The sequence below is a fragment of the Benincasa hispida genome, chromosome 9 (genome assembly GCF_009727055.1).
Source record: "Benincasa hispida cultivar B227 chromosome 9, ASM972705v1, whole genome shotgun sequence".
Lineage (NCBI taxonomy): Eukaryota > Viridiplantae > Streptophyta > Magnoliopsida > Cucurbitales > Cucurbitaceae > Benincasa > Benincasa hispida.
Genome location: NC_052357.1, coordinates 39587092 through 39614280, shown reverse-complemented (window position 1 = coordinate 39614280; position 27189 = coordinate 39587092). Strand labels below are relative to the sequence as shown.

General features: G+C 34.5%; 1 protein-coding gene and 1 pseudogene across 1 annotated transcript; one reads left to right on the top strand and one right to left on the bottom strand.

Annotated features, from left to right (window-relative positions):
• The first annotated feature begins 1368 nt into the window (after positions 1 to 1368).
• On the top strand, positions 1369 to 18745 carry LOC120084709 (annotated as a pseudogene).
• A 341-nt stretch (positions 18746 to 19086) lies between these two features.
• LOC120086395 (uncharacterized protein C57A10.07) lies at positions 19087 to 26600 on the bottom strand. Its single transcript, XM_039043022.1, has 3 exons — positions 25762 to 26600; positions 24975 to 25099; positions 19087 to 19759 (listed from the first exon to the last, which is right to left on the bottom strand). The coding sequence occupies exons 1-3, from the start codon at positions 26357 to 26359 to the stop codon at positions 19439 to 19441; spliced, it is 1044 nt and encodes a 347-aa protein (XP_038898950.1). The 5' UTR covers positions 26360 to 26600; the 3' UTR covers positions 19087 to 19438.
• Positions 26601 to 27189: the final 589 nt, after the last annotated feature.

Sequence of the window (27189 nt, the reverse complement as noted above, 5' to 3'; positions counted from 1 at the left end):
ATGTTTAAAATGGTTATGAGGAATGATTCCTCTCTCAAGCTACAAACATGTTGTCAATGTTCATAATTAAAACATGAACACAACAAACAAGGATTTTACTATGTAAAAAAAGATTAAAATGGTTATAATTAAGACGTGAACCCCTCTCCCACAGTACGAGCATGTCGTAAATCCACTTAAACAAATAGATGAACACTCTTTAAACCTCCATAACTATCGGATCCCTATAAATAAGCCAAAAACTTATTCCTTTAAAGTCCACAATTAGGCTTCAAGATAATCTAAAACATAATTACAACATATACATCCCCTCTTCCCCCCTCCAAGCTACGAACGTGTCCCAGCTCCACTTAAACGCCATTTAAACCATAAAGTAGCAACAAATATGTGAAACCCAGATTTCAATTTCCCTACTTAAGCAGATAATTAAGGGAATTAACTAAGTATAAGTTAAATCTTATGTTGAAGACAAAGAAATTTCTAAGTGTTGAATAGATTTTCCTTGAGTAGCTTTGAGGTAAGCCTTAATTGGTGAAATTTGGCTAAGTTTGAAGCCAAAAAGAAGCCATGTGTTGGGTTTTAGGAAACATTAACGCATGAGATGAGGCTAAGTGTACTATAAAGCCGAAGGCAACCACACGTTTGTGAGGTAGGACGCATGTTGGCTGAAGCAATGGCAAGAGGCATTGCCAAGAGTTGCTCATGCGTTGAGGCTGCGTGAGCAAGAGCAGAGAGATCGAGAGAGAGCACAAGATGTTGGACAGACGATCGTATAGCTCTGTGCGAGCGTTGAATGAAGCGCTAGACAATCGTGTAGTTGTAGGCGGTGCTAAACGATGTGAAGTGATGTGCTAGATGATAAAGCTACATGATAGGAGATGGCACTACACGATCAATGTAAGCGTTAGACGATAAGCGTAGAAGCTGGACAATAGCGCTAGACGATAGCACTAAAGAGAGCGTTAAGCGATGAGTAGGCGCTAGACGATAAGCTGAAACGCTAGATGATGCGCGGGCACTAAGCGGTAGACTACATGATGGCGCTACGCGATAGGCCAAACGCTAGACGTAGACGCTGGGCAATGGCGTTGCACGATAAGCAGACGCGTTAAACGATAGGCAGATGCGTTAGACGATAAGGCATCAGCGCTACACGATAGAGCTAAAGGATGGGCACAGCAACTATGTGATGCACTATGTGCGAGATCGTTGAGAGCGAGATCACTGAGAGCGAGATGTTTAATAAATGATTAAGCTACATGATCGGGCGTTAGTGCTATGTGATGGACGCAGGCACTAGACGATTGGTTATAGTAAGAGACAGTGAGAAGGTTGAATGTTAAGCGACAGTGAGAGGTTCATTAGACGATGAAGCTAAGAGATGATGTGCAAGAGCAGCATGATGGACTAAATGATGGATCAGTGCTAAGGCTTGAATTACGCAAGGCTGATGAGCTCATCCAGACAAATGGCTACACCGAGAGAAGGTTGAGACTTGAGTTAGTAGAAGCTAGATGAATTAAGTTTCATGCAAAGCAAGTCTTATGCATGAGGAAGATAACTCAAGCAGGTGAGTGGCATAAGAGTAGGTGAATGGCAAAGGAATAGGTGGTGGCAAAACATGGTGTAAACATTTCAAGAATAGGAGGTGTCTTGCATTAGAAGCCTTAAAAGATGAGAATGATCATTTCTTTTAGCCTATAAATACCACCACAAATTGTTTCTTCAATCCATAAGCCAAATCCTCTTCAAAGAGTGTAAAGAAGAGTGTTAGAAGGTATATTTGGAGTAGACTATGCATTGATCATGAAGGGCATACGTTGGTAGCAAAACCATGTGTTGATCAAGAAGTTCCAAGAGGAAGAGATGTTGTCGGACAGTGAAGTCTAGAAGTAGCATCAAATTAGGACGAAGAGTTCTCCCAGAATACCCGTGCGCTCTAAGTGATTCCAAAGCCACCTGAAAGATGAGAGAGTCTAGTTTTCAAGGTTGGGCTTCCGGAGAAGAAGCTCTAAGGAATCGGGCTGGAGAGTGAAGAAAAGACAGTTAGTCGAGCTATCGGCTAGTCTTAATGTTTTGATGATTCTGGCCAAACCACGAAGAGATCTGAGCTAATATTTTAAGGTAAGCTTTCGGAGACATTTTAGAGCATGTTTGTAGAAGAAAGTATCTCGAAATATAGTGTGGAACAATAAGTAATTTGAGATTAAAGTTGAATCTGAATTTTAGGATTTCAAAATAGGAGCTCGAGAAGATCAAGGAACTTCTAAAGATGAAGATTCTTACCTAACCAAGGTGAGTGGTGCTTTACCTTTAATTCTTAAAGCATATATTTTAGAGTAAATTGTATATCCTTATGTTATGAATGAGTATTTAGCATGAGAATGAGATTATGTGATCAGGATGGTCGGGGGGTCAATAGACCTAGTTCCTAAGCCTCGAATGGAACCTCACGGGATGGTCAGGGGACCGAGAAGTCTAGTTTCTGAGCCTGTGGGAAGAACCTCATATGGGATGGTCAGGGGGCCAGCAGGCCTAGTTTCTGAGCCCATAAGCGGGGAGCTATGTGCCCATAGGGAATAGAGGGAACGTAAGAGAGTAAGCATTTATGATTAGTATCAGTTAACTATCTACCATGTGTATAGGTAGAAAACATACTCATTCTAAGTAGTTATCAGTTTAGCTATTTATCGTGCATGTAGATAGAGTTGAGAGTAGGCTCATTCAAAGTTAACCTCGTATTTATGATATGCTTGTATAACACTAGAAGTTGCTTACCATTCACTGAGCATTGTGAAGCTCATTCTTTTCTTTCATGTTTTTTTTTTCCAGATAGCAGAAGGTGAGAAGTTCTAGGGTGCTGCTAAGGTCAAGGTTTGCCACAAGCCACAGTCACACATCCAAGGTTTTAAAAGTGTTGTTGTAAACTTTGTAGTTAAGTCTTGGAGTTGTATAAACGTTACACTGTTGTAATAAAATGGGCTAATTAAATCAGTTGTTGTTTATTCCTTGACTTAAAGTTGACTGAGAGTACAGAGGTTTCAATTAGGCAGTAGGTATCATCACTAAAAGGTGGTATCTACGGTCCCTCACGCCTTTCCTCGGGCTTAGGAGGCGGGCTCGGGGTGGGGTGTGACAAAATGCATAGAAAACGTCGAAGTGAATCCCTCCCCTCTAAATCCACTTAAATTTATTTCAAGGCTAAACCCATCGTTTGATAGTCCCAAAAGCATATAACTCAACTCTCGGATCTCTACAAATAAATCCAAGAACAAAATTCCTTTAAAGAGCATAAGTAGGCTTCTAGACAATCTAAAAAACAATTACAACATATACACCCCCCTCCCCTATGCTACAAACGTATCCTAGTTCCACTTAAACGCCATTTAAATCACAAAGTGGCAATAAGTACACTAAAACACACATATTTAAAGTGACTACCATAACTGCCGGATAGCCACAAAACAAATAAATGAAGTTCCTAAATCCACTAAAATGCTCATATTTGAAGTGGCTACCATAACTGCATAATTTTACATCATTCATATTTGAAGTGACTACCATAACCATAACTGTTACCAATAGGAATAAGTCATTGGAGTACAATATAAGAGTTATGAGTCTTTAATCCCAATAATTTTCCATCATTCACACTAACACATCATGATATATTTTGGGCAAACCCATCAGGAAACTTAATTGACTTCAAAAACTTACAAAAAGCTATCTTCTCACTTGTAGTAAAAGTATATGTCGCATGTGGTTTTACAAATTTAGATCCTTCTTTCTATAAGTATAAGTCCTTTCATATATTCAAATCTTCAAGGTACAAACGGGCATTCGTCGTGTCTTTCATTTTTCCTTAAATATTCATCAAAGTCCCAAGCAAGCTATCGCATATGTTTTTTTCAATATGCATGACATCTAAATTATGTCCTAACATTAGTTTAGACCAGTATGGGAGCTCAAAAACTATACTTTTTTTGTCCAATTAATAGTCCTTTTTTTCCTTATCCATTTGGATGGATGCTTACTTAGTACTAGAAAATTTAGTGCATTGACTTGTTCTAGGATCTCATCTCCATTCATTACAATGGGTGGAGGTCTACGCTCCAATTTACCATCATATTGCTTACTCTTAAGCCAATTGTGGTTATCTGGAAGATAATGTCGATGACCCATGACAGAAATTTTTCCTCTTATCTTAAACAATGATCTATCTTGTTTACAAATGGGACATACTTTATAACCTTTGGTACTCTATCCTGACAAGTCCTAGTATGTAGGAAAGTCATTAATGGTTCACAACAAACATGCACGTAACTGAAAGTACCCCCAACTCATGCCATCGAAAGTGTACACACCATTTTTCCATAACTCTTTCAACTCTTCAATAAGTGGTTATAAATAGACATCTATTTCTTTTCCAAGAGACTTTGGTTCTGGTATAACTAAAGACATGAAAAAAAAAAAAAATTAGATTCCTTCATGCATTTTCATGGTGGCAAATAGTAAGGAACAAGCATCACGGGCCACACAATATGCAGTACTCATATTCCTAAATAGATTAAATCCATCGGAAGCTAAGGATAACCGAACATTCCTTAGGTCTGAAGCAAATTTAGGAAACTCTCTATCAAAACATTTCTACCCTTCAGATCGCAACACATTATTGGTTTCAACTCATTTATCCTTATGCCATCGCATCTCATAAGCAATGTTCGCATCTCATAAGCAATGTTTTTTTATGAAAACAATCGCTTCAAGCTCGATATTAATGGAAAATGACGTAAAATTTTGTTTGGACCTTCTTATTCTTGCCATTATTTTTTTTGTATCGAGACTCACCACACACTAGACAACTTTGTCAATTAGAATATCTTTTCCAAAATGAAATGCAGTCGTACTTGTAAGCATGAATAGAATTATATCCTAGTCTTAGGTCACGTAATGTCCTCTTGGCTTCATAAAAAGAACTAGGTATGCATGTACCAGTTGAAAAGACATCTTTCAACAAATCTAGTAACATATCAAAAGATTTATTACTCCAATTATTGAGAACCTTAATATGCATCAATCTCACCATGAAGTTCAATGAGGAAAATTTTGTGCAACTAGAGTACAACGGGTTACGTGCTTCATCCATCAACTCGTTAAAAATGTTTGAAGTATCTCTTTGTTTGATGTTCTCAGGAATTTCATCTCCAAAGTCTTCTTCATCTTCATCATATGGCCCTTTTCTCATCGGTCCTTGCAAATCATTCAAAAGATTGAATAACTCATCAGTATCATTATGTGTAGTAGGTTCTTCCCTTAATCCATCATCCGCTGAAGGAGCTAAAGGAATCCTGACTCTTTGAAATTGAGATTTTATTTACCGGTCCTCCATGGAAAATCCATTGACTATATGAAGGATATATTCCATTAGCAAATAAATGTCCTTTTACTCCATCTAATGTCTGAGACATTGAATTCTAACAATTTTTACACGGGCATCTCGTTTTCCCCTCTCAATTTACATGACACTTTGCCACTTCCATGAATTGTGCACCACCGTCAATACACTCTCTTGAGAATCTATCTCTAAGCTTAATTCAATCCTTATTCATCGTTGAACTAAATGAATAGAGCATGTCTAAGTTTTGGCTATATGAAGGAGATATTCTATTATCTCTAAGTCTTGGCCTTTATGATGAGAACAAGAGAGAAATCACTACATTTCTAGTTTTCCTTCTTACTTTACAGAAGAAGCGGTCTGCATCAAGCATATGACGAGAACATTAGTAAGGAAAAATAGTCAAATATTTACGATTGTGAACCTTTATTGATAAAAGCTAAATAAATGAAGTTAAAGGGTCAAATGTTTTCCATTTTCTGTCTTTCTTTCTTTCTTTCTTTCTTTTTTGAAATTTTCATTTTTCCTCACAATATTTTTAATCAATCAAACAAAACGACTCTTTACTAGGGTTTTTTTAGATGATATGACATCAAATTTACCTTTACCTATCAACTTAAGTTTTTTGGGTCAATTGATGATTTAACACTAGCAAGTAAAAAGTGTGAAATTTAGTTAATTTGCTTTAAACATCCTTAGCAATTCCATTTTAAAACTTAAGCATATTATATCCATAAAAATGAAAGATTAAACTTCAATATTAACAAATGAATCTCATGTACAAAATTAAAACCAAAATACACAAATAATTCATCCTTCATTATATCCATCCATATACAAACCAAAGTTAGAATAACAATTTCATTCATAAACAAAGAAATATCCTAATCCCAATTTGCAACAAAACCAATAATTATTAGAAAAAAGCAAAGAGAAGAAGAACCAACCAATGTGTGCGATAGTAGTATGCGGTGTGCGAAGGTAGCATGTGTTAGCATTTGGTGTTGGAGCAGTAGCCATTTGTGTAAAAAATGGAGGGGGAAGGGAAAATAATAGGGACATGAGGGGAGGGGCGAATCGGTGGGGGTGGAGGGAGGAAAAGGAACAGAGAAGAGAGAAGGAACGGAAAGGAAAAGGGAGACGATGGGGGGACGAAAAGGAAAAGGGAAACAGAATGGGGGGTTTGAATCGGTGGGGGTGGGGGAGAGGGTGGCAGAAGGGAAAAGGAAATGAGGTGGGGGGACAGAAGGGAATGGAAAGGGGGAGGGTTGGATCGGTGGGGGTGGAGGGGACACAGAATAAAAACGAAATGGGGGAGGAGGGGGCAGTCGGCGGTCGGGAGGTTGGGGGAAGGGATAGAGAAAGGAAAAAATTAAGGGGAAAGAAATGTGGGGGGAAAGGAAGAAGAGGTTTTTAAAGACCTTTCAAGAAGAAGAGTTTTTAAAGACCTTTCCCCACACATATTTTTGTCGGGAAAGTTTCAATTTTCGTCGGCATAAATTTTTTTAAAAAAAATGTACATGTTACTCTATTTTGGCGACACGTTTAATTTTCGTCAAGATAAATACACCTATGCCAACGAAAATGAATGTGTTGGAAAAAAATATCATAATAGGTAAAAATTCTTGTAGTAACAGGTCCCGTGTAGGAGTCGCTTATAGCAGCTACCTTCGATGCAACTTTCTTTGATGTCAGTTTGGATGCTGAGAGAGATGAAAGGTAGAGTTGTCCCACTGGACATGCCAATTTGTTCGCACAAGGTTTTTGGAGAAACTTGTTTAGTGAAGTTGAGCTTGAGTTTGTGTCTGTGTAGATGTTGATTTGATGCGTTATGGTTCGATCTTTAACACTTCATCCTTTGATTCTCTTTCAATTGAATGTATGGCTTAACTTGAAAAAGCAAATCACATGATATTCTTGAAGTCAAAGTCTTGGAAGAGTTTTTTCGTGTTTTCAGTAGACTTGTGTCTTCAAGGAAGTCTACAACTTCAGGAGTCTAAGAGTCTTCTGGTTGTTGGTGAATTCTCTTGGGCTCTCTAAATTGTAGATTTGTTTACCCCAAGAGGGAAGCTCTTCTATTTATAGAGTTATCAGGTGGGCTTGGTTAACCCATGGGCTAGGCCTTTGGGCCCAATAGTTATATTTGGGTCTGATTTGACATTTTGGTCAAATTTAGCCCATTTCTGGGCTTAGTTGGATTTTAACCCAAATAATAATATCAAATTGACTCAAATTAATCTTATATGATTCAACGGTCATGATGAAACAACGGTGCATCATCGGAATTTGTCTTCAACTTTAATTTGGGACACATGTCAACTTCAGTTGGTCCCAAATTGGATGATTTGGAATTTCGTCATTAATTTAGTGAATGACGTGACAATTTGTGATTGATCCAAAATTTCTCATTCAACATAACTAAATTATATAAATTATAAAATATAAAGACTAAATTATTATAAATTTTAAAGTAGAGTAACTAAATTGTTATCAACTAAAATTTAAAAACTACGTGTTATTTTCATAATAGTCAAAGGATACTAAGTTTTTTAACGATAAATATGAAAATTGTTAGTGCAGTTATATGGAATCCTCGTCATCGTGGTCATCCTCTTCATTTTTCTTATAATATGAGTATAAAATGAAGTTGTAAGGCAACATTATATGCAATTTGTGTCTCTTTTTGTAAAACTTCGGTTGATTTTGATTTTTGTTTTTAAGGTTGATATAATATTAAATTTATCTTCATCCATCAATTTAAGTTTTTGAATCAATTAATAATTTAACATAGTATTAGAGTAAAACTTTTGATTCAATTAGTGATTTACTAATTTTTAAATTACTTTTATGTTCTTATATATGAGATTATAGTACATAATAGAGAAAAATACCTTTGTTGGCCCTCATCTTTTGAGTTTGATTTTTATTTCGTCTTTAGGTTTCAGAATGTTAAACATTTAATAAGTTTTGAATTTGCTTTTAATTTAGTGTTTAGAATTCAAAATGTTATAATCTTATCCATATTTGAGTTTTTGTTTTAATTTGGTCATAGATTTCAATATTTATACTTTTAACCTCGATCTTTTACTAAATACTCATTTTCCATCTTTAGTTTTAATGTATATTAATAAATTTAAAATAATTAATGTGGTTAAAATTAATTAAGTTTCACTATTTTACATCAATTTTAAGATTAAGAATTAAATTTCATTGCATAGTTATTTTAAATAAATAAAGAGACATTGACGTCAATGTTTGAAAGTAAGTATTTAATGAAAAATTGAGAATAAAAATGTAAAATCTTGAAACCTAAAGACCAAATTAAAACAAAACTCAAATTTCAGGGATAAAATTGTAACATTTTAAAACTTAGTAAAAAACTAAACTTAAAACTTAAGGACTAAATGTGTAATATTTTGAAATCACCAAATGGTAATTAGACCCAAAATGAGACCAAAAAGATATTTTTCCCAAAATAATATAATTCATCGGGAAAAGAAGTGTGCTTCGTTTAATAATTCGTAGGAAATAAAGCAAAACCTTTACCTTAGAATATAAATAAGAGAAAAATTAGCAATCCCACCACCTTCATAGACAAACTTGAAGAAAAATTAGATTGCTTATATTTTAAATAAATGAATCATCGACTTGGTGATTAGAGATTAGACATAATTAACAAGTAATTAGATCATAGATTATCCAAACCGACGAGCCATATAATGAATGGTAAATATATACATATAAATCTAACTGTAAATATCTTGGTGTTGGGTATACATAACCATATTATAGATTTGTTTAGTTAACCCCAAAATAAAAAGTGTTGTGGTGTCGTTGGCTATCACGTCAAATCTAACACACTGAAGATGTTCTGTTTGTCTTCCTGTTATCAAGCTTGTAAATAGGGAAGAATAAAACCTAACTGAAATTTAAAAAAAAAAAAAAACTAAAAAATCATTTTACAAAATAAAAGATGTTGTGGTGTAATTAGTTATCACGTCATTCTAACATACTAAAGGTCTCCGATTGGAGTTTGGGTGATTCCACTTTCTTTTTATTTATTTATTTTTATGAATGGATGGTTTATTTTATCGGTCTTCTATTATCAAGCTTCTAAATAGGGAAGAATAAAATCTAACTGGAATTAAAAAACAAACTAAAAAATCATTTTACAAAATGAAATGTGTTGTATTGTAGTTGGTTATCATATCAAGCTAACACATTGTAGGTCTCTGGTTTTAGTGCGAGCGACACCACTTTTTTTATTTATTTATTTTTATGAATGGATTGTTTATTTTATATGTTTTTCTTTTTGTTATCAAGCTTGTAAATGGGGAAGAATAAAATCTAACTGAAATTAAAAATATATATAAAATAAAATATAAAATATCATTTTACAAAATAAAAGGTGTCATGGTGTAGTGGGTTATCACGTCAATTTAACACACTAAAGGTCTTTGATTTGAGTACGGGCGACACCACTCTCATTTTATTTATTTATTTTTATGAATGGATTGTCTATTTTATCTATTTATCTTCCTGTTATCAAGCTTGTAAAAAAGGAAGAATAAAACTAATTAAAAAAAAAAAAAAAAAAAAAAAAAAAAAAAGTGTTGTGGTGTACATGGTTATCACATTACTTTAATTCATTGGTCTCTAGTTTGACTCTAGGCGATGCAGCTTTCGTTTTTTTTATTTATTTTTATAAATGAATTGTTTATTTTATCTGTTTGTCATTCTGTTATCAAGCTTGTAAATAGGAAAGAATAAAACCTAATTGGAATTTAAAAAATAACTAAAAAATCATTTTACGAAATAAAAGGTGTCGTGATGTAGATTAGCACATCAGTCTAACACACTGAAGTTTATTTATTTTTTATGAATGGATTGTTTATTTTATCTATTTGTCTTCCTTTTATCAAGCTTATAAATATGGAAGAATAAAACCTAACTGGATTTAAAAAATAATAATAAATAATTTTACAAAATAAAAGGGGTTGTGTTGTATTTGGTTATCACGTCAGTCAAACATATTAAAAGGCCTTCGGTTTGAGTTTGGGCAATGCCACTTTTTTTTATTTATTTTTATGAATGGATTATTTATTTTATCTGTTTGTCTTCCGTTATCATGTAAATAGGGAAGAATAAAAGCTAAGTGGAATTAAAAAAAAAAAAATCTAAAAAATTGTTTAACAAAATGAAAGGTATTGTGATGCAGTTGGTTATCATGTCCTTGTAACACAATAAACGTCTTTAGTTTGAGTTCTTGCGATGCCACTTTATTTATTTATTTTTATGAATGGATTATTTATTTTATCTATTTGTCTTCTTATTATCAAGCTTGTAAATAGGGAAGAATAAAACCTAATTGGAATTTAAAAAAAAAAAAAAAAAAAAATCATTTTACAAAATTAAAGGTTTGGTGGTGGAGTTAGTTATGACATCCTTCTAACACATTGAAGGACTTCGATTCGATGCCTCTTTCTTTTTGTTTATTTATTTTTATGAATTGTTTGTTTATTTTAACTATTTGTCTTCTTGTTATCAAGCTTGTAAATAGGGAAGAATAAAATCTAACTGGAATTTTAAAAAAAAAGGTCTCCAATTCGAGTCCAGGCGATGCCATTTTCTTTTTATTTATTTATTTTTGTGAATGGATTTTTTATTTGATCTGTTTGTCTTCTGTTATCAAGCATGTAAATAGGGAATAATAAAACGTAACTGGAATTAAAAAAAAGTAAAAAATTATTTTACAAAATAACAGGTATCGTGGTGTAGTTGGTTATCACATCAGTTTAACATATTGAAGGTCTCCGGTTTGAGTTTGAGCGATGCCATTTTCTTTTTATTTATTTTTTTTAATGGATTTTTTATTTTATCTGTTTGTCTTCTTATTATCAATCTTTTAAATAGGGAAGAATAAAACCTAACTGAAATAAAAAATAATAATAAAATATGAATTTACAAAATTAAAGGTGTTGTGGTGTAGTTAGTTATCACATTAGTCTAACGTATTGAAGCCTCAGGTTCAAGTTTGTGCAACATCACCTTCTTTTTATTTATTTATTTTTATGAATTGATTATTTATTTTATCATTGTTGTTCGCACGAGATTTTAAGAGAAATTTATTTCGTGGAACTTGAACTTTGTATTTGTATTAATTTTGTAGAAAGTGAGTACAATCTCGAATGCACAATGTTTTGATGCTTTTCAAAATAAACTATAGTCTTTAAACTGGTTGGTCTTCTTGAATGATTGGCTTTTGGGCTTACGATCGGCCTTTAGGCTTGTTGATCTTCTTAGATGATCGGCCTTTAGGCTTGATGATCTTCTTGGAGGATTAATGTTCGCAAGATGCTTCCGGAGAAACTTATTTCGTGAAGCTGAACTTGAGTTGGTATTGATGTTGATGTTGATTTGATGCGATGTAGTTCGATCTCTAGTGCTTGATCCTCTGATTCTCTCTCTGTCGAATGTGTACGCTTGATCTGAGGAAGCGAAGCGCGTGATGGTGAAGTCTTGGAAGAATATTTGTATTTCCGAGAATTCTCTCTAGGCTCTTTAGAATGTAAAATTCCTCCCTCCACAAATGAGGAGCACTCCTCTATTTATAAAGTTCTTTGATGGGCCTCGTGGGCTTGGGTTTGGTTGGTCCATGGGCTCGATTAGTTAGACTTGGGTCTGATTTGATATTTAGATCAAATTCCGCAAATTTTTTAGCTTATTTGAACTTTAACCCAAATAATAATATCAAATTCGGTCAAATTAATTTTATCTGATTCAACGGTGATGATGAAATCATGTGGCGTCATCAGAATTTGTCTTCAATTCCAATTTGGGACACATGTCAATTCCTAATTAGTTCCAGATTTGATGATTTTGAATTTCGTCATGAATGACATGGCAATTTGTGATGGATCTAAAATTTCTCATTTAACAATTGTTTAACAAAATAAAAGGTGTTGTGATGTAGGGTTATCATGTCCTTCTAACACACTGAAGGACTTCCGTCGAGTTCATGCAATGCCACTTTTTTTATTTATTTATTTTTATGAATGGATTGTTTATTTTATCTATTTGTCTTCCTATTATCAAGCTTGTAAATAGGGAAGAATAAAACCTAATTGGAATTTTAAAAAATAAAAAAATCATTTTACAAAATTAAAGGTGTTGTGGTGGAGTTAGTTATGACATCCTTCTAACACATTGAAGGACTTCGATTCGAGTCCGATCGATGCCTCTTTCTTTTTATTTATTTATTTTTGTGAATGGATTGTTTATTTTATCTTTTTGTCTTATTGTTATCAAGCTTGTAAATAGGGAAGAATAAAACCTAACTAGAATTAAAAGGAAATTAAAAAATCAATTTATAAAATAAATGGTGTTGTGGTGTAGTTAGTTATCACGTCAGTCTTACGCACTGAAGGTCTCCAGTTCAGATTTGGGCAATGCCATTTTCTTCCTATTTTGGAATTATAAAAAAACTAAAAAACAATTTTACAAAATAAAAGGTGTAGTGATGTAGTTGGCTATCATGTCCTTGACACGCTAAAGGGTCGTTTGGATCGAGGTTTTCTCAATACCCAAGAATTACGGATGTCTGAAAATTATATGTCTGGAAATAAAATTACCGGAAATCAAGGATGACTATGTTTGGTTGTGCATGGAAAAACAATGTCTAGAAATAGTATGTGGGAATTAAAAAAAAAAATTGAGATTGTGAAAACAAGTCCATGAGGTTTTATACCCAAAGTGGACAATATCATAACATTGTGGAGATAGTTTGAGGGTCTTGTCCCTATCAAACATTTGTTGAAATGTCTTAAATCTGTTTGTTGGTGCTTCGAACAATCAAGTACGGGGGTCTCGCTAATAATACTGTTCTCCCTCTGCCCGTGGACGTAGCTAATACACTGTTAGTAAACCATGTATATCTGTGTGTCGATCTTCTCTATCTTTACGCTCTCTTTTTTTGTGTTCTTTAATTGTCAATTTTGTAACAATATGATCGCTTAAATTATCTACATGATCGATGAGCTCCACTACACGATCGTTTACAAAATACTATACGATCGCTTAAATTATCTACACGATCATTGAGCTCCGCTACACGATCTCTAAGTAACAAAACGTTATACGATCGCCTACCCAATACTATACAATCGCCTATCAAATGCTATACGATAGCTTACCAAATGCTACACGATCGCTGAGTTCGGCTACATGATTGTTTAGCTCTGCTACACGATCGTTAAGCTCTGCTAGACGATCACTGAGTAACAAAATGCTATACGATCGCCTACCCAATGCTATACGATCACTTACCAAATGCTACACGATCATGGCGTAACAAAATGCTATACGATCACCTATCTAATACTATACGATCGCCTACCAAATGCTATACGATCGCTTACCAAATGATACACGATCGCTTACCAAATGCTTCACGATCACTGAGTAACGAAATGTTATACGATCGCCTACCAAATGCTATACGATCGCCTACCAAATGTTATACGATCGCTTACCAAATGCTACACGATTGCTTACCAAATGCTATACGATTGCTGAGTAACAAAATACTATATGATTTCACGGCTGGAAGGAAGGAAAATCGTGGTAGGAAGCGGAAGAAGAAATGAAAACCCACACTTCTCAATGGGTATGCAATTCCTAAGAATTTCCTTTTCCAAGATAAATAAACAAATCCCACCAATCAAACATGGACTTTGTAAACCCATTCCCCTTCCCACCCACTTTTCCCTCCAATCAAACGACCAATTTTGCCAATAAAAACAAGAAGGGTTAGATCTCCAAAAAAGGGAAGAAAAAGTGCCTAGAAGGGCTGTTGTGAAGCTCCATAGTGCTATGTGCAGCGCCCTAATCTGAGAGGTAGTTTCAGGGCAGTGTTGTGACACTATGATTAAAGATGAAACGTAGAGATTGCTCAATAGAGCAGCACCACGGCGTTGTGGCATACACACGAAGGCTAGCGATTTTTCTTCACAGCATCGTATCGTTAGTTTAATTATGGTAAATTTTTCCTATTTAATCTAGGATTTCAGCCAACCATCGTGTCGAGTTTTAGAGTTTATGGAGGTCAAGAGAGATCATTTTGAGCTGTCACACCCCTTCCCAAAACCCTTTTCCTATCTTAGGAGGAGATGTGAAGACAATATTTACCAACCCTTTTATGGCAACTATTGTCTATCCTACTAACATCACCTACTAGAATAGCCTTAGACACCTGATAACATAACCTAGCATACATATCTTCTTCCTACAAACATCTCATACTTATAAAACTTAAGTAGGTGTCCAAGTTTATACATATTTCACAACATATTCACATACACATAGCACCATGGGTCTAATTTACTTTCCTTAGTCCCTAATATGTACATGTTGACCAAAAGTAAAGACAAGACTATTAAACCACCTAAGCTCTTTTTCTTTCTTTCTTAATCCTCAAACTTGCACCTCGAGTGGCAGACTAGCAATACAACTATCCTATGGGGAGTTGACCGCTACCTGAAAAAAAATAAAACATTGGAAAGAGTGAGTTACTAGCTCAGTGAGTGACTATTGAAAAGCATATTTACTATACATCAAGTAACATCAACTTCTATAAACTATAATGTCAGTTTTCAATCGACATTGTATCCCTATAATGTCAGTTTTAAACCGACATTAAAGCCCAATTTTGTATTAGTGGTATCCGTAGTGTCGCTAGGATAAGGCATTCAATCTAATCTATATACTACATACCATTTAAGTTATTACTTAAATATGATATACCTGTATGTCAACCACATACATGTTTAAGTTACATTAAATAACCTCATATCTTATTTATTGGATTGAATTACACAAATCTAAATTTCAAATAAAATAACTCCTTATTTATTAAATAAATGAATATCGTTATTTATACATTATAAATCACGAGATTTAGGATACAATCCCCAACAATTACACCCCTACTTTTGAATGTTTGATCAACATTTGAATGATTTTATGGTCTTTTATCTTGTTGTAACAAGAAGATTAAGATAAGATCATGCATGCTAGATTATCGTTTTAACACACTAGACTTGTCAGAAAACGATAGATATTATTGATGAAGAATTTTAATGCTTTGTTTAATTATCTAGTTTCTAGATCTAGGTGTTGTGTTAATTGGTTCAAGAGTTAAAACAATTGAGTTTAGTAACACATTCAAATCAATTCGCAAAAAATACAAATTTGGATCAAATTCGAACTAGTAACTAATCCTAACATTGACATATTGAACAAACTTATATACGCAAAAAATCTCAAATATCCTTGATAATGAGATATATGATTGTCACTATAAATAAGAACCATAATTCCAACAGTCGTGATTAATATTAACATAATACAAGTAAGTGGATCAATTAAGTAGCCCAACTCTAAAGACAAATTATTATTGATAGTCCAAGACCATACATATTGATATATAACTACTATTTAATAGATCAATAGACATGTTAACTGAAAAAATCATAACTATACTTAACAATAAAATACTCAAAAAACACCATATACGTCGAATGTTTTTGGTTTCCATTGAAAAAAAGTAGAACTCTTGCTCCTATTATGATAGGAATTGGAAGTGAGATGAACGGTATGATCCATGAATATTAATATGTATATTTCATAAATAAATATATATATATATATATATATATATATATTTAATTCCTAATTAATTTTTCTTATTCACCCGCTCATCTCTTTTCAAAAGGATGAGCTAATAAAAAAACTGAATAATCCAAAACTTAAATAGAATTTTATTTTTCTATTTTTAATTTTTTGCCAAGTGCTTCAAATATTTCAAGTCACAAAATTATAATTGTTCAAATAAGATAATCCATTGAAATTGGTAATGAACATACCCATTTCTTTTAAGTGAATTTTTTTTACTATATAGAAACAGCAGATTTTCTTGATTATTATTATTTAAAATGCATTACACAAATTTTGCACTCTAAAACAAGAAGGAAAAATAAGACGAAAAACACTTTTTTTTTCAATCATAAAAGACAGTCTATTCCATAGAACGTCTCTTTGTTGAAAGTCTCCATACTTAATCACTTTTATTGCTTTCTTAGAATTAGTTTACTTTATTTGCATCAAAGTCGATCCTCCAAGTAAACTTGGAATGATGTCTAAAATAGTTAGAAGATTATCAATCCCATTCCCTGAGGACGATACTCGTCCAATGCCGTTTGAACTATATTATATTTTGACGCGTGCACTTGCACAACATCATCCATATACTATTAGTTTGAATAAAAGAGTTATAACTTTTTCATATTTTTTACCTAGACTTATTTATTGATGTTAAATGTGTTTTTTAGGGCACAATGCACTTTTTGGTCCCATAAAGTTTGAGTTAGTGTTTATTTGGTCCCCGAAGTATCAAGAGATATACTTTAGTCTCGAATTTGGAAAATTCTTCTAGATAATTTCTTAGTTAATTTGACTGTTTATTGACTAATTGAAAAGTGATGTTACATGATGAGGTGACAATTTTTCTTGAAGGATATATCTTTGATTTTCCAAACCAAAGTTTACTAGAGGGTAAGAATTGAATCGTTAAAAAATACGTGGGAGCATCTTAGACTGTACTAATCTTTTTACAGGTAATTCCAACCATATCATAGAGAAAAATAAAAAATATATTTAAGAAAATGAATAAGGAAAAGTTCGCCACGTGATAAATTATGTTTGGACAACAAGATGCATTGCAAAAAAATGAGTGTTGCCGAGGATGTATCAATGTTTCCCCCCTTAAATTTAAGGTATATAGAGATATAATATTTATCATAATTTACTGTTCGATTTTATAAAATTAAAAGATGAAGGAAAAAAAAAGGCACTTTGGCAAGGGTAAAAGTTGATATATTTTTACGCCAATATTAACATAGCTCCACTCACATGAATATTTTGTAGAAGTTAGGGATGACAAAATTCCCCCTAAAATAGTAGTGTTCTAAAAGTAATGAAGGTAAGGTGTTTTCAAATGGAACACTTTAATTAGGATTATTGCAAAGTTGTCACAACATTAAGTAGTGTTTGACATGAATTTTTTGAATTAGGATTAAGAAATATTGTTTAGTTTTCTTTGATTATAGAGTTAAAAATAAAGCTTCCAAAAAATTTTAAAACACTAAGACCCGATTTGATTATCATTTGGTTTTTGGTTTTCTATTGTTGAAATTTAAGTCTACAAACACCACTTCCATCTTTTGTTCTCTATATTTTAAGAGTTTTCAAAATCAAAGCCAAACTTTGAAAACTATGAAAATTTATGTTTCTAGAAGTTGGCAAAGAATTCATATCCTTACACGGAAAATATGAAAACCATGAGTAAAAAATGGTGAGAAAACAAACATAAATTTTAAAATCTAAAAATAAAAAAAAAAAATCAAATGATTACTAAACAGAGCCCAAAGAATACCTAGAGCATTTATTAGTCTTTCTTCTAAAAACGTTTTATAGAAAATATGCTGCCTAAGATATGTAGAATGTGCTGTAAATATATCCAATCCCTTTTGTCCTTTGGTGTTTGGAAAGATTTGGCCTCCTGAATCTCTGGAGGAAGAGGGGCAAAACTTGGTGAAGAGTTGGGAAGTGGAAAATATCAACGAGGTAGTACCTGAGGACTACAAAATAATGGATCCCAACAAAATAACTTTCAGTTTCAATGGTATAGATCTCCAATCCAAGACTCAATTTCAAATGGGTTTTCTTCATAACTAAATTCCAAATTTCATTAATTTCACAGGGAGGACCCTTGGAGGAGGAAAGAAAGTTAGGAGGGTACAATGGTTCACTTCAACCTCTCTTCTTGCAGAGTACAGATTGTACGACCCGAAACAAGAAACCGCAGAGACATCTAATAAGCTTTTTAACTCAACTTTTCCATGTGGGTTTGCTCTTAAGATCGTTCAGGTTTACACAGGGCCACCGCTGATCGTGTATAAGTTCAGGCATTGGGCATACATGGAGGGTCCTTACAAAGGGCATGCTCCCACAGGTGAATTGATTGAGTTGTATGGCATTGGAATCTTTGAGGTAAAAAAGGCAAACAAACTTTGATCTTTCATCAGAATATTAAACACCAAAGTGTTCATATTGGTTTTGAGCTTTGGCTTTTGGAACTTTTGCAGTTGGATGAGAACAAGAAGATAGTAAGGTGGAGCAGTTTTATGATCTTGTAGTTGCTTGGACCTCTTGCGAAGGGTCCCTAAGCTGGATGATTCTACTGAGAAAGGGAATGAACTCTCAAGCTGTCCAATGCTTAAAAACTTAGGATAATGGAGAAAACCCTTTGAATGAACTCTTGAATCAATGTTGTAATGGTCAATATATTCATCAACTATTACTTTGCTTTATGCTTTAAACAAAAATAAAGTGACATGTATGACAAAGCAAGGTTTCAAGTACAATGTTATCTTTCAAAAGCAATGTATCAAATCAAATCTTTTTCAATGGTTGTGTCACCACTTATTATGCCAGATCAACTAATCTTTGTCTAATAAACACGTCGTGTCATTATTTAGTAAGACTAGATAAAACTATAAATAGAATATCTAAAATAAATTTAACCTATAATGCACGGAGTATGGGATGAGGTGCATCCATAACTCTATAACTCATGAACTAACAGAATCTATATATATTCATTAAGTTAAAAGTTTGTAAGTTGAACAAAATTTTACATTCATAATTATTACATGGCTTTAAGAGTGAAATTTGGACAACATAGTAAGAATTTGGAGAAAGTGGAGAATGTGGAAGATTCTTACAATGATAGATGCATATCTAATCACTATATCCTACATAATGTTGTCCAATAAATTTCACAAGTTTCATCTCATTATATGCAGACATCCATTAGAATATCATGTTGTGTGTGTTCCCATTAAGAATGTTAGATCTGACCTGATTGTATAAGCAAAACCATCAGTCCGCAGTATCACTCTCCAAGAAAAAACATGGCAATAAACCTCATTTAGTCCATGGCAGGAATCCAGGATAAGGATCTGCTCTGCAATATCTGAAAAGGCCAGCAATCTCGGGACAGCCGTTGGGATAAGGTATAGACCGATGAAAAGGGTCTCTTCCAAGCTTTTTGCGGTAGAGGGAACCTTGGCATCCAAAGGGATCGTCTTGGAACTGAGCTCGTACCAAAGCTTCGCCCTTTAGAGCAGCTTCTTTTGAAGTCACTGAAGCTGGTGTGCCAGCATAGAAGAACCTTGATTTCGGAAAGTTAATGGCAGACCTATGCAGATTTGCAAATCTCTTCTCTTTAAAATCGTAGCTTACCACCTGATATTCAAACATAAATTAGTAGGACTTCCAATATTGCTTCAAAATACAACCACCAACCGACCAATTATCCTAACAAATTAACAACAAAAACAGACTAAACAAGAGGCTGATGATTATCATTGTTTGTAATTCAGGAAGATCTTGATCGGGGCTTTTAATATTATTTTTATTATTAGTATTATTATTATTTTATATATATATATATATATACTTTTGGTTAGAACAGAATTATTATTATTTTATTTATATATATACATATATATATATAATAACAGAAAACTGTTATAACACTACTAAATAAAAGAGACTAAATTAATGGATTGCGCTAAATTTAATTATATCAATAAACTTTACTTGTGGGCTTGAAAATTTGTAGAAGTCCCAATAAGTGAAAATCAATGTTAATTTAGGAGAAAATAACATTATAGGATTTCGAACACAGGTCCTCCTAATCTGATACCATGTTAAATAACCATCAAACTCAAAAGTTTAAGCTAATGGATTATGGTAAATTTAATTATTTCAAAAACTTCAAGAACCACCCATCTTTCCCACGGTATCTTCCGACCATTCAATCATTCTTTCTGGAATCACATACTAAATTGGAAAAAAAGATTAATTGGGTATTAGCCTCCTGAAGTTCTCGACTCTGTCCATCTACTACTTACTACTTAGTGGATGCTGGTAATCCCAATTCACTGAAAAGCAACATTTCTAAACCCATCAACAGTAGCTCGCTAAACACACCCTACTTCCACCTACAACAACTAAATCCGACCGAAACACCCAAATCCATTCTAATTTATTTCTTCTTCAAATTCCTTCTTTCTAGTTTTCTACTGCCAATGAAGGTAGCATGTAGTTCATGAGTAATCCCGACTGTTGATACAAGAGTACTGGTCTTGTGTACCACTTAAAACTTCCAGGGTTCTTAAAGAAAAGCTGATCACCAAATGGAAGGAGCAGCAAGTAAACTCTAAAATGTATATAATATAGAGGAAAATGCAGACAAATCCCATGTTCTTGGTGAATGAAGAAAGCCTTGCCCTAGCTATGCCTCTCTTGGCACGAATTAGATCAACAGAACTAATATTATCTCATAAAAACAGAGTTACTCTCTCTGACTAATCCGTAATATTTGATTAGACTTCACAACTTTGACTTACCCCAGGAAGTCTAACTGTAATTGATTCCCAAACATGTATGGCTAGTAGCAAGAAAACACTGAACTGTATTTAAGAGAGTGGGAAAAACAGCAAAACCACACAAATTCAAAGTTAATTAGAGGAATTTGGATGCCTCCTTCACGAGCAAGCGAAATCCCGGAAAACTTTGTAATTAGCTACTTTTCCTTACAATCCTTTTATCTTATTTGCAACTAGTGTCTCAAGCTTGCCCAACAAACTTCTAACAAACCAACACTTTTAGATATGGATACGGATATGAGATACGAATATATATATATATATTTTTAACAGAAACCACCATTTTTATTGAGAAAGAAATGAAAGAATACAAGGGCATACAAAAAAAACCAACCCACAAAAGAAAGAAACTCCCTCTACAAGAAGGAACTCCAACTATACAAAATAGCACCTATAGAGTTATTACAAAAAGCCTTTGAAATCGAATGTCCACAAAGAAACATGAAAATGCATGAGAAACCAAACCTCACAAGGGTTCCTCTCTACCCCTCTGAAGACCCTACTATTGCGCACACCCCAAAAAACCCACAAAATAGCACACACCACAGTACACCATAGAAAGCGGCCCTTTTTCCCCTGAGGTGGGTTGAGAAGAGACTCCTTGATCAAAGCATAAACAACTTCGTGTCGAGCAACTACAATGTCAAACGACTAAAATAAAGAATCCCAAATGGAATTGACAACTCAACGCTAAGGATATGGTCCAGGTCTTCTCCACTTTCCAACAAAGAATACAGCAGAAAGAACCCACAAGCAAAGGCAATTTCCTCTTAAGCCGCTCCATTGTGTTAGCATGACTGTGTAAAAATTGCCAAGTAAAGAACTTCACTTTCCTCAGGATCTTAATCCTCTAAAACACTGAAAAACCAAAAGGCCCAGAGGAGAAGGATCAACCAAGGAGCGAATGAAAGAGTTACACGAGAACCTCTCTAAAGGGTCTGAGCTCCAGATCCTCACATCCCTTCTCCCACTTCTAAAAGAGAAACCCTTAAGGAGAGAAAGAACAGCAGCCACCTCTGTCGCTTCTCTGTTAGAAAGAGCATGACAGAACCCAAAAGAAAAGGAACAAGAGTTCCCAAATCACACAAGGAAATCAGCCACCATATGGTTTTTAAGTGTAGACAAATGGTACAACCAAGGGAACAAAGAACAAAGAGACCACTCTCCTACCCAATGATCCTCCCAAAAGTACGTATCTTTCCCTTCCCCCACCACACAACGAACGAAATGGATAAAAGAATGGAGCTCTTGAGAAATAATCTTTCATAAGTTCTGGTGCGATCTTTTAACCCCCTTAGACAGTCACTCAAAAGGATGGAGACCATATTTACTAACAATAATCCTACACCAGAGGGATAAAGGCTCAGAGGATAAATGTGAAAGCCATTTGGCTAATAGAGCTTTGTTGTGAATCCTTAGCCAATTTCTAACCCCTCCAAACCCCCACAAGGACACAGGCTTCTCGATAATCTCCCATCTAACCAAATGACACCCTTTCCCTTTCCCTTATTCAACCCCTTCTCAGAGGAAATCACGCATCAACTTCTCCAAACTCTAATAAACCTTAGAGGGGGCTCTAAAAAGGGAGAAGAAATAAATAGGAATACCACTCAACACTGATCTAATTAGGATAAGCCACCCAGCTTTAGAGAAGAATCCCTTTGTCCATGAAGCTAAACGACTACACACTTTATCCACTACTAGGTCCCACAAAGCAACAGACTTGGGATTACTTCCAAGAGGCAAGCTAAGGTAGTATGAGGGAAGATTACCCCTATCACACCCAACATCTCATCCTACCTCCTAAGCTTCTCCTCCTCACAATTAATCCCAATAATACTGCAGTTACCCTTGTAAATCCTCAACCAAGACATCTCTTCAAAGAAGGCAAGAATATGATTCAAGATCAAGAATGACTCCTCCTTACTAGAACAAAAGAAAAGTGTATCATCAACAAATTGAAGATGGGAAGAGCCACCCTGTCCTCCCCCACCTCAAAGGACTCAAGGATATTGCCGTCCACACTTTTACTCAAAATTTTGCTAAGAATGTCCACAAGAAGGAGGAAAAAAGGGGGATAGGGGATCTCCTTATCTAATACCACCATTTTTCCTTTGGGATACAAGACAAATAAGACAACATGGATACGATGTCATGCCATCTTTTTAGAATATAAGACACGAATACGACAAGGACGCATTTATTATTATTATTATTATATATTAATTATTATATATATACACATTTTAAATATATATCTTTCTAAACAAGAAGGAAATTCAAAGTCAAGGCCAAACAAATAATTACAAAAGAGCCCAGAAACAGAATTCCAAAGAGACACATAGAATCTAATAAAGGATCAGACATCACTAGAAGAACTCTCGTGCCTTCAGAAGATTCTATTGTTTCTCGCATTCCAAAGCCCCACAAAGTAACACACACACCTTAGCCTGCCACAAAAACCACCCTTTATCATGAAATGGCTGATGAAGCAAAAACTCCTCCAATGTCTTGCTACAACTCGAGGCCTACCAAAGCTAACCTTGACACTTCAAAAAACTTGCACCGGACTACTCAAGCAAAACCACAACTCCACATGATATGATCCAAGTCCTTTGCTGCCTTCCTGCAATTGCAAAGATTACAACAAAGAGGCCCGACCACTAAGGAACCTCTAGTCGAGATTCGGTCCAAGGTGTTAACTCCTCCATGCAAAACTTGCCACAAGAAGAACTTCACCTTCTTGGGAACTTTCACCCTTCAAACCTAGAAAGGATTGGATAAGCAATGGAAACAAGAGCTTATAAGAGAAGCCTTTAGAAGGGTTAGGAGACCAACGGCAGGAATCACCCCTCCCTAGCCTAAGGCAAAAAGAGGAGAGGGAAAAAGGGGGAGTCACGACATAAGACATTTCCCTATTGGTTAGTGGTTGACAGAAGCCCAAGGGGATGACAATATATCTGTCTGACTGAGGATCGAAGCAACTAAGTAGTTCTTGAAAGAAGATAAATAATATGGACGAGAGAATAAGGAGCAAAGAGGTCTTATCGCCCAACCATTTGTCCTCCCAAAAATAAGCACCCCTCCATCTCCACCGTCAACGCGAATAAACTAAGGATGTGTTTGGAATACATTTTTAAGTGTTTAATTTAAAAAATAAGTCATTTTGGAAGAAATTAGAGTATTTGGCAACCACTCAAAATAGCTTTTCAAGTGTATTTTAACAAGTTTTTATCAAAAGTGTTTAAATAAAAATGAGTTTTTTGAAAAACATTTTTTTCTCAAGTCAAACCAAAGGGCCCTAAGAAAGAAAAGAAAAATCAGATGCAATCGCTTTCCATGGATTTTTAGAAGTGCCTTTTAACCCCTTGCTGATCCACCCAAAGGGATGAAGCCCGTACAACAATATCCTTATGAGTTATGTCCTTACTAATATCATACTGTTCCTACTCATAAATCCCTATTTGTTCCCTTACATAATACTGAAAAAATTCTATTCAATATTGCAATATCAATTTTATACAGCCTGCTAATAAACCAACGGATGACCTAACAAATTTTCCTAAATAAATGCAATCTGTTGACAGCGGACTCACTTCATCAGATGCAATACTCAACAATTTGCAATACTACGTGACTACAATTATTCAGTTAACAAAATAGCCCATTGTACCTGGAAAATAAGTAGGGGCTTCATGGAAATTGTTGCCATGTCCCCTGTACATTAACTTTTCAAACTGAGGATAATTGCCATTGATCAATAGCCATCATAAGACAATAATTTATTGCTTCAGGTGATATCAATACATCTTTAATACTTCATCCATCAATTATTCTTAATATTGTCGTTTTAGCATGAATTATTAGTGATCACACAGAATGGTGTCACAAAAAAAAAAAAAAATGAATGATTCTCTCCTCTCAATCTAGATCAACTGCAAGCAACCTCTCCTTGTGTCTCAAAGATTCATGTATATGTTTCTACATTGTTAAGTAAAATGACTTACAGTAATATTTTGAGGATATTTCCCAGTTAGCTCCCGGAACCGACAAATGCTGAATAGAAGATTCTCAAAGCTATCCCTCGCATGCTCCTCTGTGAGTGCTCTTGACCTCACATTCTCTTTATTGCCTATGGAGATTAGAACAATTTGTAAGATATTCATGTATCGTATTCAAATTGCAATATAAACTATAGTTTCTATGATCTTTCCAAGTAAATATATACTATTAAATGCTCATATTTAATACATGAAACATATTTTGGATGACTACAACTTCACTGTAAAATGAATGGAAACCCCAATTGAATGTACTTAGCATACACGCATTCAGAAATAAAATATCCCCCGTGTATAAATTCTGTATTCAGTTTCATTGAGAAAAAAATGCAAGAATACATGCAATCGAAATAGATGGAAAGTAGGCAGAGGGAATTAGCCTATGCAAATGCATAACATAATTGAATAGAAAAGAAACACAAAAGAGTAACAAATCCATTTCATTTACTAGTTCCTAAATCAACAGGCTGCACCAAAACTGAAAATCATTAACGATTTGTATTGAAAAAAAACTGAAAACTAGTTAAGATAAAAGATCACAATACCAAAGGTTTTTTTTGCAAATCGAACAGATGAACGATACAACAAAACTTAAAGAAACGAATGAAAAACAATCCATGTACTTGATCATTCAGATAGTCTATGAACACGATATCACTTCTAAAGGAAGACTACCATTTTTTTTTTTTTTTTGTAGCAAGAACTAGGAAACAAGATTTAAGAAATGCTTTACCAAACCATCCTTTTGATTCAGCAACAGCCCAATAACTCTGTGCCTCACTTCGAGGACCAGCATTTTTCCTAGTCTCACCACCACTAAACAGCAACAGCGCTGCATCATCCATCGCTGCAATCTCAATTCCCTCTTTAATATGTGAAATAAACGTAGCAGCTTGGCCTGAATGTTTCTGATACGATTCCAAAACCCAAGAATCTTCCTTCTCAACTTTCTCACAGCTACTACTTACATAAACCGAATGACCCGCAACCATTACAAGATTCTGAAGCTTTGCAAATGGGAATCCTTCAGAATCTACAGTTAATTTCCCGTAATAATTCGCCATCCGATAGTGACTTTCGTACACAGACAGGATCATAAGAAGTGTCACCCCAATTGACAAAAAGATGAACAGAACTACAACCGGATGCAGCTTGTAATAGTAATGGATACGGTTTGCAACAGATTTGAGCATTCTAACGAGATAGATTGGGGAACTTCTGGACTTTCGAATTCTTTTGAGGGTTGTTCCAGATTCTAAATCAAGGTCGCCTCCTCTTGGATATGCATTGAAGGACTTGGGACTCGAAGACCCATATGAAAAATGGCTCATGATATGACAAATCCAGGTGATGGGTATCGAAATGGGATTAAATTGAACATACCCGATAGCCAAAATTGTGAGTTTGATCCTGTCGATGTGTGATCTCTTGAACAATCATGGAATTGAATGAATATTAGGATGGAAGGGTTAAGTAGTTGACCAGATCTACGTGCAAGAGAGTCCAAATATCCATATGGAACGAACAAATGAACTTTGAAGCTACGAAGAGGGGAGTCCAACAAAACAGAAGGTTAAGTGCCCCTTTGATAAGTAATATGAAAACAATAAAAAGAGAATTTGTATGGGTGACCCAATAATTGGATCGAAAATGTCAAATGACCTAATTTTTGAAAAAAAATGTCGAATGATTCTTTGTTGACTTCAAATTCAAGTGAAATTACCAAAATACACTCAAACGCACATGGAAAAGTATCTCGCTCTCGCTTAGTCTTGCTCTTTCTCTCTCTTGCTCTCTCTTTCTCTCTCTATCTCCCATTCTCTCTATCTCACTCTCGGTCTCAATCTCGCTCTCTTGTTCTCTCAGTCACGATCTCACTCTTTCTCTGTCTCTTTCTCTCTCTCGCTTTCTATAGTTTTATCAACTTTGGTTTTGCTAAAGTTGGTCATAGAAAAGTCGCGAGCATCATCGGCAGAAAAAAAAAAGTCCAAAGTCACGCAAGATAAGAAGAAAAGAGTAAGAGAGAAATAAATATAAAGGACAAATTTGCAACTTCACTCATTTATGACATCAGCAGAAAGTCATTTGCCATTTTTTAAAAAATTTTGGGTAATTTGCCATTTTGGGCTCAATTTTTCGGGCATCCATACAAATATTCACA

What these genes read in the sequence shown, in the direction of transcription:
- LOC120086395 (XM_039043022.1), bottom strand. Translation starts at nt 26,359, where the DNA reads ATGAGCCATTTTTCATATGGGTCTTCGAGTCCCAAGTCCTTCAATGCA. An exon ending in TGAATCAAAAGGATGGTTTG is followed by an intron (nt 25,100 to 25,761) that starts GTAAAGCATTTC and finishes TAATCTCCATAG; the next exon opens with GCAATAAAGAGAATGTGAGG. An exon ending in AATATCCTCAAAATATTACT is followed by an intron (nt 19,760 to 24,974) that starts GTAAGTCATTTT and finishes TTTGAATATCAG; the next exon opens with GTGGTAAGCTACGATTTTAA.